Source organism: Mustela erminea, chromosome 10, assembly GCF_009829155.1.
Source record: "Mustela erminea isolate mMusErm1 chromosome 10, mMusErm1.Pri, whole genome shotgun sequence".
Classification (NCBI taxonomy): Eukaryota; Metazoa; Chordata; class Mammalia; order Carnivora; family Mustelidae; genus Mustela; species Mustela erminea.
In genome coordinates this window covers 82,629,449-82,642,323 of record NC_045623.1, presented here as the reverse complement: position 1 = coordinate 82,642,323, position 12,875 = coordinate 82,629,449, and the positions used below count along the sequence as shown (strand labels likewise).

The following is a 12,875-nucleotide window of genomic DNA, read 5'->3' as shown; positions in this document are numbered from 1 at the left end:
AGGTGCCCAGAGATGGTTTTATTTTAAAATACACATAATTTGGGGGCACCTGACTGGTGCCATCAGTATAGCACGAGACTCTTGATCTCAGGGTTGTAAGTTTGAGCCCCACATTGGGTAGAGAGATTACTTAAAAATAAAATCTTTTAAAAAATGCATATAAATTTGTAAACCTAGCTGTAGATCTACTAATACTTATAAGAGGTTTTCTACAGTAGGCTATATCTGAGAGGAGTTCATCATGCTGTCTATATAATTTTAATGTTCCCCAGATTCAAAATGATAGCCACATGGCAAAATATTTAGAAATCTAGAAAACCTTGGGTTAAAAGATACCACAGACTCTTTGTATCAGAGTATGTCCAGTGACTAATAAGATCTCAATAATTATATCTTATTGTTATCATCGTCATGATCATGAAGGGAATATTATCCTTTACGACCAAATAGCACATCAAATGTCTTTGAATCTCTTTCAGGACCTCCAACCAGCCTGTTTCAACCACCTCGTCGCCCTGGCCTTGGAACTGTTGGAAAACCAATTCGACTATTAGCCAATCATTTTCAGGTTCAGATTCCTAAAATAGATGTGTATCACTATGATGTGGATATTAAACCAGAAAAACGACCTCGGAGAGTCAACAGGTAAGTATCAGAAAAAGTAGACTTCTGTATATTTAAATGCATATAAATGCATTGTATATATTTATATATGCATTAAGTGCATATAAACGCATCTTTATTATGTATCATATGTTCTCTAAATTCTTACCATACTTATAAGAGGCTTTGTTTTCTAAGATGGTAAGTTTCTCGATAGCAGCTTAGTTGTCTCATACATGGTTACTCTGGAGATTGTCGCACAGTGCTGGATACGTCATTGTTCTTTAAGTGAATACTTATTGAATGAAGGAGAAAGTCACTCTCGTTGTCCAATGGTAGCAGAAATTTAAATAATAAAATAAATAAAAGTAGGTGAAGCATTAGTGTCTGTGGGAAATTAGAACTATCTGAAAATTCAGGGGCTGGCCCAGTTGATGGAGCATGCAACTCTTGATCTCAAGGTTGTGAGTTTGAGCCCCAATGTTGGATGTAGAAATTACTTAAAAATAAACTCTCTTTAAAAAACTATCTGTAGGGGCGCCTGGGTGGCTCAGTGGGTTAAGCCGCTGCCTTCGGCTTAGGTCATGATCCCAGGGTCCTGGGATCGAGCCCCACATCGGGCTCTCTGCTCCTCAGGGAGTCTGCTTCTTCCTCTCTCCCTCTGCCTGCCTCTCTGCCTACTTGTGATCTCTGTCTCTCAAATAAATAAATAAAATTAAAAAAAAAAAACTATCTGTAAATTCAAACTTTATTATTAAGTGTTAGTATCCGACATGAGAAAAATGTAAGTGTAAAGGCAGAAGAATCATCCTGGAATATTGAAAAAAATAAGCTTAGAGAGAAGCTCTGTTAAATCTGACATTACCGGGCGCCTTGGTGGCTCAGTGGGTTAAGCCGCTGCCTTCGGCTCAGGTCACGATCTCAGGGTCCTGGGATCAAGTCCCATATCGGGCTCTCTGCTCAGCAGGGAGCCTGCTTCCCTCTCTCTCTCTCTGCCTGCCTCTCTCTCCATCTACTTGTGATCTCTCTCTGTCAAATAAATAAATAAAATCTTTAAAAAAAATTTAAAAAAAAAATCTGACATTACCCAAGAGGGGTCTGGGTGAGATGATTCAAGGCTTGTGGTCTGTGTAGCAGGAATTTACCAAGTGTGAAGATGTAGTCCTGTAGTAGATATTTTTATAATGCTAAGAACACCTGCTTACCTTTTTCTTTGTTTTCAAGTCATGATAGTTACACCATCCTTAATATTAGGATTCTTGCTTTTCTAAGAATGCCCCTTTTGTCAAGTGCAATATTTTATGCTGCTCGATTTTTTGTTTCTTGTTATAAATCAATAACATGGCTTTCTCGTACAGTTTAATCTCGTGCAAGCCCATAATCGCTTGGCTATTGTATCACTGAGATCAATTGTAATAGAAGTGGTATTAATGGCTAATGTACCATTCAGTAAATATTTTATTGAGTGCTTACTATGTACCAGGTATTGTTCTATGCCCTGGGAATACAAAATGAACAAAAAATGCAAAAATTTCTACTCTTGAGGTGCTTATATTCAAATAGGGGAGAAGATAAAAAATAAATCAATAAGGAAACAAAACATATTACATGTTAGTTGGTGATAAGTGCTATGTAGAAAAATAAATCAGGGAAAGAATATAGAGAATGGGGGTGGGAGGTCCCATTATTTTTAATAATTTTTGGAGGTGGTGTCAACAAGATGTGCTGGTGGATAGAACATAAGGTATGAGGGAAGAAATGAGTCATGATCAATCCCAGGGTTTTTGTCCTGTGCAAGTGGAAAAACGGAGTTGCCATTTATTGGGATGGGGAGAACTATAGGAGAAGTCAGCAGGGCTGGCAGATCCTAGTGGAGCTGTTGAGTGGGGGTTGGGGAGTTGAACAGATGAGGTTGGATTCAGGGGAGCGGTCTACGCTAGAGACAAACATTTGAGAGTCATCACCATATTGGTGGTAAAGCCATGAGCTAGGTAAGATTATACGGGAAGTAAATGTAGTTAGAGAAAAGACTCCAAGACTGAGTCCTGGGGCACCCCAATATTTTTAAATTGGGGAGATGTTGCTTATTAGGAGACTGGCATGGAGAGGTCACTGGGATAGGAGAGAACCAGGACAGAGCAAGGAGGCAAGGCAAGATGTGTTAAGTTGGAAGAGTTTATTTCCTAATGTCCAAGAAGCACTCAATTTAGCACTGTGGAACCCACTGGGGACCTTGGTAAGAGTAGTATTGGTAGGGGAGGGTGGAGAAGATTTAAGAGAGATAGGAGAAGAACAATTAGAGATAACTCCTTTAAGAGATTTTGACACAAAGGGGAACAGAGAAATGGGATGTTCAAATGAGGAAGTCAGGTCAGGGAAATTTAATTTTTTTGAAGATGAGAGAAACTATAGCATATCTGTATACTGAAGGAAATAATCTAATAAAGAAGGGAAAAATGTATAATTCAGGAAAAAGGAGAATTCTTGGAGTTATACCCATGAACACAGCAGAGCGTAAGTGGGCTTACTGTGTGACCAACATTGTTCTAAATATTCTATGTGTATTTATTCACTTAATACAACAAACTTTTGTGGTAGCTATTATGATTATTAAAATTTTACAAATGAAAAGAAACAGATAATGGAAAATTCAGTAACTTGTCCAAGGTCATGCAGCTCTGCCAATTAATCACTGTGTGACAAGGAGCAGATCACTTGCCTATTCTGAATTTTTTTTTCTTTTTACTCTGAAGACAGTAATCATCAGCCTATTTGTCTCACAAAGATTAGGTGAGAACAGAGGCAAAAATATCTCTTCACTATAAAACTACTTATGGTTGTAATTTAAGAATATAAGATGAGAAATTACCCTTCTAATATGAAAATGTATTATTATAGTTTTTTTTAATTGCTAATACACGATATTATATTTTTCCATCAATTTTCTTCAGTTGCGTGATTTGGTTTATAAATGTGTATCTTTTCCATGGATTTTATTTGCAGAATATTAATGCCTTAGGTAGTTATGATATATTCTGGCTTTTAAGATATAGTTTCCGCATGTAGCACTCACCAAACATTGGTAAGATACAGTTTTCATTAATTCTAGCATTCCACAATCTCACAGACTCAGATCTGTTCATCTTAAACCATATACTCTAGTTACTCTGCAGCTGCCTTTACTTCAGAGCCTGCACACGGTGTGGTCTGGTATGTATACAAGAACACTTAGGTAAAGCTTTGCATGCTTGATTGAGGGAAGGGCGTTCATTCTAGAAAGAAACTACATTGGTAATCTTTATGGAATGACGATATTTTACATTTCCTTCTCTACACTGCTCCAGGAGCACTTTGGGATAAAACAAGACAGTTTGAAGGATAATAAATTACCAGCATGAGGCAAAGGGATTGACATCACTTTGAGTATGATACATCTGGAATTTATTGGCCCTCACATTTCTTGATTTCTGCCTACTCTCTTTTCTGAAACCATGATACTTGAGTAAGGATGTTTATTTGCTAACAAATTTATCATGATTTAATTATGAATATTCATGCCAAACTCAGATACCTAAGATAGGTTATTCTCGTAAGACTATATTTGTCATGGGAGAAGATTATGAAAGGCAAGAGTCTGAGAGGGTGCCATAAAAGTTAGGCTCTCTTTTTAGTCCCTGATTTTCTTTTCATCTCATAGCTACTTTTGTTCACCTGTTGCTACCTTTCTTTACTTGACCATTGCTAACTACTTTTTTTAATTACTGAAGACAATTATAACTATAACTCTTACTTTTTCCAAGTAATTTTGAACTCAGTTTAGGTGATTAAGGTATGGCGATAGTTTTCTTACTCCTTGCCATTTCTCAAAGCTAACTGTCACTCTCTCCATTACTGTTAAGAGAGGTAGTAGATACAATGGTGCGGCACTTCAAGATGCAGATATTTGGTGACCGGCAACCTGGCTATGATGGCAAAAGAAACATGTACACAGCACATCCACTGCCAATTGGACGGGATAGGGTAAGTGTTAAGGGCCAGAAATGCATTCTAGACTTAGGTCATTTACATAGGACAAAAGTGTCTCCCTTTCCAGGGGTGCCTGGTGGCTCAGTGAGTTAAAGCCTCAGCCTTCGACTTGGGTCATGATTTCAGGGTCCTGGGATCGAGCTCCACATCGGGCTCTCTGCTCAGCAGGGAGTCTGCTTCCCCCTCTCTCTGCCTGCCTCTCTGCCTACTTGTGATCTCAGTCTGTCAAATAAATAAACAAAATCTTAAAAAAAAAGTCTCCCTTTCTAATAACAACTTAATTCTTAGAGTTGTTTCACATAGTGATGATAGATGTGTTACTATGTCCATATTCTCTTACCCCTTAGTTAATCAATAATTGAAGATGAGATTAGTATTAGAATTTAGGTTGAGCATGATTATTTGAGTTAGATTAGATTAGGTTGATTACATATATTCTAGGTGTTTCACATTGCTAATGTATTTGCTATGTGAATCTGAATAATGGAGTTCTATAGATTATAGAAAATTATCTAAAACCCACTTAGGAAAATATTCACAATACCACAATAACTTTTTCTTTTACAAGTTTAGTTTTTAAATTTGAAAAGCAATATGTAAACATATACTCATTATAAACTTACTTAGACATCAAGAAATATTGTGATTTCCTGTCTCCCTGCCTGCCTGTATCCCCTAACCCCATTTTCCTTTTTCGAGGAAACAACTCTAATAGTTCAGTATGTATCCTTTCAGATATTTTTATATGCATTAGCTATTTATGCATATGGTTATGTGTATTGTTTGTTTGCATATCATTCTAGGATTTGCTTTTTCACTTAATAATATGTCTGGGAGATCTTTCCATTTCTGTACATTTAAATATCTCATTATTTATTTAATTCAAATTCTTTTTTATTGTGGTAAAGTATGCATAACATAGAATTTACTAATTTAACCATTGTTAAGTGTACCATTCAGCGGCATTTAGTATATTCATGTTGTTGTGTCATCATTGCCACTATCGATCTCCAAAACTTCTTTTATCATCCCAAACTGAAAGTACATACCCACTACGCATTAAGTTCTCCTGTCCCTTCTCCCAGTTCCTGATATCCGCTATTCTACCTTAGGTCTTGGGGCACCTGGGTGGCTTGGTCGGTTAAGCATCCGACTCTTGATTTCAGCTCAGGTCATGATCTCAGGGTTGTGAGATCAAGCCCTGTGTTGGACTCTGTACTGTGCGTGGAGCCTTGTTAAGATTCTCTCTCTCCCTCTCCTTCTGTCCCTCCGTCTTTCTGTCCCTCCGTCTTTCTGTCCCTATGAATTTGACAGTTCTAAGTACTTCATATAAGTGGAATCATCCAGTATTTGTCCCTTTGCATCTGGCTTATTTCACTTAGCATAATGTTTTCAAAGTTCATCCACATTACAACATTCACCTTAGTTTCAAACTATTGTGTAATAGTTAATATGATATTATTCCTTTCTTGATGGATATTTAAGTTGTTTCCAATGTTTTACAATTACAGAAAGTCTTAAAGTATATATCCTTATGAATATACTATATTGAATATTCCTGTGATCTTTCTTTCAAACTCTATAAATATATGTAGCTATGATTTTTTTTTTCCCTTAGGTTGATATGGAAGTGACCCTTCCAGGTGAGGGTAAAGACCAAACCTTTAAAGTGTCTGTTCAGTGGGTATCAGTTGTGAGCCTTCAGTTGCTTTTAGAAGCTTTGGCTGGGCACTTGAATGAAGTCCCAGATGACTCAGTACAAGCACTTGATGTTATCACAAGACACCTTCCCTCAATGAGGTTAGTACCTTAGTTCGAGTTCATTCCCACAAATGTCACATTTTTTTGGTAGGTTGCATTGGAGCCATTGAAAAGTTTCTGCATAAGTCAGTTCAAACTTGGTTTCGAGTTTGTTTATAAAGTTGAGAGTAAGGGCGCCTGGGTGGCTCAGTGGGTAAAGCTTCTGCCTTCGGCTCAGGTCATGATCTCAGGGTCCTGGGATCTAGCCCCACATCAGGCTGTCTGCTCAGCGGGGAGCCTGGTTCTCCCTCTCTCTCTGCCTGCCTCTCTGCCTACTTGTGATCTCTGTCAAATTATTAATTAAAATCTTTAAAAAATTAAAAAAAATAAAGTTGAAAGTGAAATGAAAGACCTTTCGAGTTTTTGTTGGTGAAACATGCAAACTCATTTCTTCAGGTACACTCCGGTGGGTCGTTCTTTTTTCTCACCTCCTGAAGGTTACTACCACCCTCTGGGAGGGGGCAGAGAGGTTTGGTTTGGCTTTCATCAGTCTGTGAGACCTGCTATGTGGAATATGATGCTCAATATTGACGGTATGATAGAATTCTTTTTTCACTCTTTTGGCCAGTTTTTTTTGGTGCTTTCTCTTTCTCTGAACTGAAGCTAAGTATCTGTCCTCTCTGTTTGTTAGTGTCAGCAACTGCTTTCTACCGGGCTCAGCCTATCATCGAGTTCATGTGTGAAGTTTTAGACATTCAGAACATCAATGAACAGACCAAACCGCTAACAGATTCCCAGCGTGTCAAGTTTACCAAAGAAATCAGAGGTAGGTATTTGCATTACAGGAGTCTCAGCAAGGTGGCTCAGTGTGGTGCAAGGAGCAGGGTCTTGGAGTCAGACGCATATGGGTTTCCATCCCAGCCAGTTCTGTCCTTGGGCTAGTTACTTAACTGCCATGAGTCTTAATTTATTCATCTCTAAGGTAAAGAAAATAATGTGTATCTTTACATTTGTTGTGAGAATTAAATGCAATTAGATGTATAAAGCTTCGCATCCAAGGAGCTGGCATACATCAAGCATTCTTACCCTTTACCCACTTAAAAACGCATTTTATTTTATTTGTGTATATTATTATTTTTCAAACTTGCATTTTAATAAAAGAACACAAGTTTATTCTCCTCTGGAATTTCTGTTCTTTTTGTTATTAGCTATCTTCTCTCACTACAATATAAGCTTCCTGAGGGCTCTCTCTAGACCCCATAATAATTACTAGAATTGTTGGTATTTAGGAGTTATTTATTGAACAAATTAATAAATTTATGTAGGTTGCACATTTTAAATCATCTGGGTTTTAAGTTTTTCTTCTTAGCTGAGACTTTTTGCCTATACATGATGAAATTGTCCTCTTACCCTTGCAACTTTTGCCCTGTACAATGTGGTGCCTTTCTGAAGACATTTGAACCTGTTTTTGTCACTGTGATTTTAATTAATACCTGATGTTTTGTTTTGACCTTTTTTTTTTTAACTTCAGGTCTTAAAGTTGAGGTGACCCACTGTGGACAGATGAAACGAAAATATCGAGTTTGTAATGTGACTAGACGGCCAGCCAGTCATCAAACGTATGTTCACCACACCTAAAATGATACTGTTACATTTTTGGTAACAGAAGAAGCTGCTGTGATTTGAGAAAATGGTATCCCTTATTGCAAGTTTCAAAATCACTGAGATCATCACTTTTAACCACCAGAGCTTTAAAAAATGTTTTAAATATTTTTGATGGAGACATTTTAAAAACATACTTCTTGTCTTTGATTCATTTCCCCTCTTAAACAAAGGGTGCCAAACACAGATCAACTTTTATATAACAATGCAGAGTCATCATTATAAGCATCATTTATTATACTGTTATATTCTCAACACATGTCTCAAAGGATCTGTTAAGTCCTGTAAGTCATATAAGGCTGTCATGAGAAGATACTGCTTTGTGTTTTGTTTGGATTTTTCTCTTTTTGTAGCCTCTTCCAGCTGCCAGTACCTATGGCATGCCTCTAGCAGCTACTCATTTCCATTTTCCAGTCTTATTTTTCTAATCACCTGACTTCTAATCCACTGTGAACTATGCAAAATGAGAAAATATACATGAAAATGCTTTTATTTACCATAGATGTAAGTTTTGTTCTTATAATCAAGATCTTTAAACTGATGTCTGACATAAATAAATATTGGCTCCTCCAAGTAAAGAACATGAACTTAACGTGTATAAACCTTACATTGTTTTGGTTAGTCAGAAGCCTTTTGTTTATTTGTTTATATTCTAGTCTTTGTTTAGTTCTACCTTTCTCGATTTTTAAACTTTAGTGTATGTCAAAATCACCAGGAAGGCTTTGTTCTAGATAGTAGAAGTTTTTGGGTAAACTCTGGACAAATGGGGTATATTAATTCAGTATGATTTGAATAAATTCATCAGTATGAACCATAGGCACCTGCTGTGAATTTCTTAAGAGTTATAAAGTGATATTCCATGTATTCTTCATATTATACTATTGACTTCATTCTCTAGGAGGAAAAACATATTGAAGCCTTATGAAATCCCTATTGAGAAGTGTAGCTTTTGTTTCAAGAACTTCATCTTTTTCTTTAATTACTTTACATAGCTCTGTGAAAATAATTATACTTGTAGATTTAGATAATCTTCGCATGAAAATTGAAAGCACGTAGTTTTAAATATCACGTAGATAATCCTTGCTACATTGTTATTTTGTGGGGCTGTAACAGTTAAAGCCAGATAAAGTTATTACTGTACCAAGTATTTAAGTATTACTGTACCAAGTATTAAAGTTATTACTGTACCAAGTATTTAAGATAATTTGCCCCCTGAAAGAGCTAAAGAAAGAGAATCTCTTAAATCATGTTCTCCAGTTTATAGCAAATATCCTGGCACAGTCTGAGTTTCATGTGTTTGATCTTGTTGCCTCTAAATCCACATATATTTGTCCTGGTTTGGGGATCTGGAAATGTGGCCCCAATAACTGTTACACTCATTTTATAAAAAGTTCTCTTAAGCAAATAAAACTCCTATGTGGATGATCCCAAGTCCTTATTTGATTTTAAATAATTTGTAGGAAGCCAGCTAGAGATTATATATGTATCTGTAGGTATTAACTGACCTCTAGTGAGTTTGTATTTTCCAGTTCTGCAGCTTCTTCTTTTTTAACTTCTTTTTAAGCTTTAATTTACTATTTTTCCTCATCCTAGCTTCAACAAACATGGAAAATTCCAAGAGTCACTTTTCTCATTAAATACTAAATGACTTAAGTGAAACTGGTCAAATAAAGATTGACCTTTGTTTTTTAAGTGACTGATCAAAGTAGAAAATGTTAGGCTTTTGTTTGTTTGTTTAAGAAAAAAAGAACTTGAAGACATTTCTAAAGAGATATTCTCTCCCATAGTTTTCCTTTACAGCTAGAAAATGGGCAAGCTATGGAATGTACAGTAGCTCAGTACTTTAAGCAGAAGTATAGTCTGCAGCTGAAATACCCCCATCTTCCCTGTCTCCAAGTGGGACAAGAACAAAAACATACATATTTGCCACTTGAGGTAAGCTAAACTGAATTTTCTTTTCCCGAATCTGCCAATCTCTTGAATGAGTTAAAAAAAAATCATGTTCTAAACTAGAAGTAGAATTTAGTATAAATTTTTTAAATATTTTGAGCAGGGACACCTGGGTGGCTCAGCCCATTGAGTGTCTGACTCTTGGTTTCAGATCAGGTCATGATCTTGGGTTTGTGGGATCCGGCCCTGCATTGGGCTCCTGACTCAACAGGGAGTCTCCTTCTCTCCCTCCTCCTCTGCCCCTCCCCCTCCCTTTTCGTGTTCTTGCCTCTCTCTCTCTCTCAAATGAATAAATGAATCTTTAAAAAAATAAATAAAATATTTTAGGCAGATAGCTTCACTAGGTAATAGCATTTTCATGTTTTGGGGAATCGAAGAGGTAAGATACAGTTTAGCAAAGGCTTACTTTATAAAAACCCATTACACAAACGAATTTCTCTTTGCCTCTCTGTAGGTTTGTAATATCGTGGCAGGACAGCGATGTATAAAGAAGCTCACAGACAATCAGACTTCTACAATGATCAAAGCTACAGCAAGATCGGCTCCTGACAGACAGGAAGAAATCAGTAGACTGGTCAGTAAGGCGTAGTCTTCACGATACACTAGCTTTCAGATGAGAAAACAAGACAATAGAAAACTCCTGGTGGGACACAGTTACTCTTTGGTTTTTATATACGCAGGCTTTCCTGTTCTTTAGGTGAAGAGTAACAGCATGGTGGGTGGACCGGATCCATACCTTAAAGAATTTGGTATTGTTGTCCACAATGAAATGACAGAGCTCACAGGCAGGGTACTTCCAGCACCAATGCTGCAATATGGAGGCCGGGTAAGCGTTTTATTTCATTCAGCAAGCTCCTTCCAACAACCAGTCAACAAGAGAATAATCCAGGATTTCTCTGCTACACCACACCGAATTTACCCATAGTTTTGCTCCTTACTGCTTTTTGTCTTTTGGCTAATACCAAATAGAGTTTTGTTTATCCCCTCATCAACATTAACATGGCCTTAGATTGTAATGTCTTTTCTCTTTTCTTTTGTTTCTTTTCTTTTCTTTTTTTTTTTTTTTTTAAAGAATAAAACGGTAGCCACACCCAACCAGGGTGTCTGGGACATGCGAGGAAAGCAGTTTTATGCTGGCATTGAAATTAAAGTTTGGGCAGTTGCTTGTTTTGCGCCTCAGAAACAATGTAGGGAAGATTTACTAAAGTGAGTATCTTCATATTTTCAGCTTAGTAATATCCCTCCCAGATATGAAAATACCATCTTGACGTGAATGTGCTGTGCACACTGCCACTAAACCCCTAACTCCTGTAGAGACGCCATCTGGCTGCAGGAAAAAGACCTTGTATTATAGTAAATGGCAAACTTGGGAATGACATTAAGAATCTGACTCAGCTTCCTTACGGTTAGAGCAGAAAGTCTGTGACTAACAAGGCCGAAGCAGAGATAGTTGGCAAACTGTTCTTAGTGGAGCTTCCTTTGGTGTTAATTGTATCTTTTCAGCTGAGATAAAAACTCGTCCATTTTTAATCATTATAATTTACTAGTAAGCTTGTTTTCTGCAGGGTCACACTTACTGAGATCATTGGTTCATGTCTTACAGATGCAGCTATCTATAGAAAGGAAGTTAGTGAGAAGGGTGGAAAAATCAGGGCAGGAAAAGGGAACTGGATGGAAGAAAGGAGTCTTACAAAATATTGGCAAATGCACAAAAGAAATTATTCTGAAAGCTTTATATGTAGATTAAAGTCACTTCTCATATCCAGAATTTAAAACTTCACAATGAATTTTGTTTTTTTTTTTAAAGGGGTGATTTATTTTGATATTGTTATTAAATCAAATATGATACAAGTTTGAATGTAATCCTAAATATACCGATTTTGTGTTCCCATGTTTTCAGTTGAACACAAGGTTACCCAACCTTTCTCGTGCCAGGCTTAACCAAAATACACATTACCTAAAATTTTGACTTTGGTTTTCTTTGGTTCAGAATTACTGGCTTGAATGTTTAAAAAAAAAATTAAATTTAAAAATATATATATATATGTATATATATATTTATCTTTGGACAGACATGCTCTTCCTAGTTCCTGGGGCCCAGTTGAAGCAGAATTATTTAAAAATTCAAAACAATGATCTGATAGCTTAATAATACAGATTCTTGTGCATTATGATTGCCATGATACAATTGCCAGCCCATCTTTGGCAACCATTTAAAGGTTTTTTTCTTTGTTTATTTGTTTATTTCTAATTTTGGCTAAGAATGTACAGAACTGAAAGAAGTATCTTAGTGGAAAATAAATTCTGCGAATGTATTCTGAAATGAAAGCACTGTGCCACTGGTTCTATTTTAATAGGAGTTTCACTGACCAGCTCCGTAAAATCTCTAAGGATGCGGGAATGCCCATCCAGGGTCAGCCATGTTTCTGCAAGTACGCACAAGGTGCAGACAGTGTGGAGCCCATGTTCAAACACCTGAAAATGACCTATGTGGGCCTACAGCTAATTGTGGTTATCTTGCCCGGGAAGACACCAGTGTATGGTATGGACCCCTTTAATTTTGAATGAGGGATGATTTGAATGAGTAGGTCAGGATGTGCTGGGTTAAGCTGTCATCACAAATAACCCCAGACTCTAAGTGGCTCAGAGCATCAAAGGTTGATTTTTTTGCTTCTGCTATGTGTCCATTGAGGTGGACTGTGGCCTCTGTTCTATGCCATCATATCATTTTCACTCCGGGACCCAGGCTGGCAGAGTAGTTGCTATTTGGAAAGTTGCTGGCCTCGTGGCAGAGAGGAAAGAGAGCTCTGGAAGGTTCTTAACATTTGCAGCTTCTTCTTTTTTTTTTTTTTTAACATTTATTTTATTTATTTATTTTTTAAAAGATTTTATTT

General features: G+C 36.9%; 1 protein-coding gene across 2 annotated transcripts in view; it reads left to right on the top strand.

Annotated features, from left to right (window-relative positions):
* Positions 1 to 12,875, top strand: part of LOC116600890 (protein argonaute-4) — a 39,612-nt gene that overhangs the window by 8,915 nt on the left and 17,822 nt on the right. For both annotated transcript variants that reach the window (XM_032361329.1, XM_032361328.1), the window contains exons 2-12: positions 480 to 645; positions 4,503 to 4,623; positions 6,248 to 6,429; positions 6,826 to 6,962; positions 7,061 to 7,195; positions 7,901 to 7,988; positions 9,819 to 9,966; positions 10,436 to 10,555; positions 10,679 to 10,807; positions 11,054 to 11,187; positions 12,339 to 12,523. In XM_032361329.1, coding sequence (XP_032217220.1) covers positions 480 to 645; positions 4,503 to 4,623; positions 6,248 to 6,429; positions 6,826 to 6,962; positions 7,061 to 7,195; positions 7,901 to 7,988; positions 9,819 to 9,966; positions 10,436 to 10,555; positions 10,679 to 10,807; positions 11,054 to 11,187; positions 12,339 to 12,523 — 1,545 coding nt within the window. The remainder of the gene's footprint in view (positions 1 to 479; positions 646 to 4,502; positions 4,624 to 6,247; positions 6,430 to 6,825; positions 6,963 to 7,060; positions 7,196 to 7,900; positions 7,989 to 9,818; positions 9,967 to 10,435; positions 10,556 to 10,678; positions 10,808 to 11,053; positions 11,188 to 12,338; positions 12,524 to 12,875) is intronic.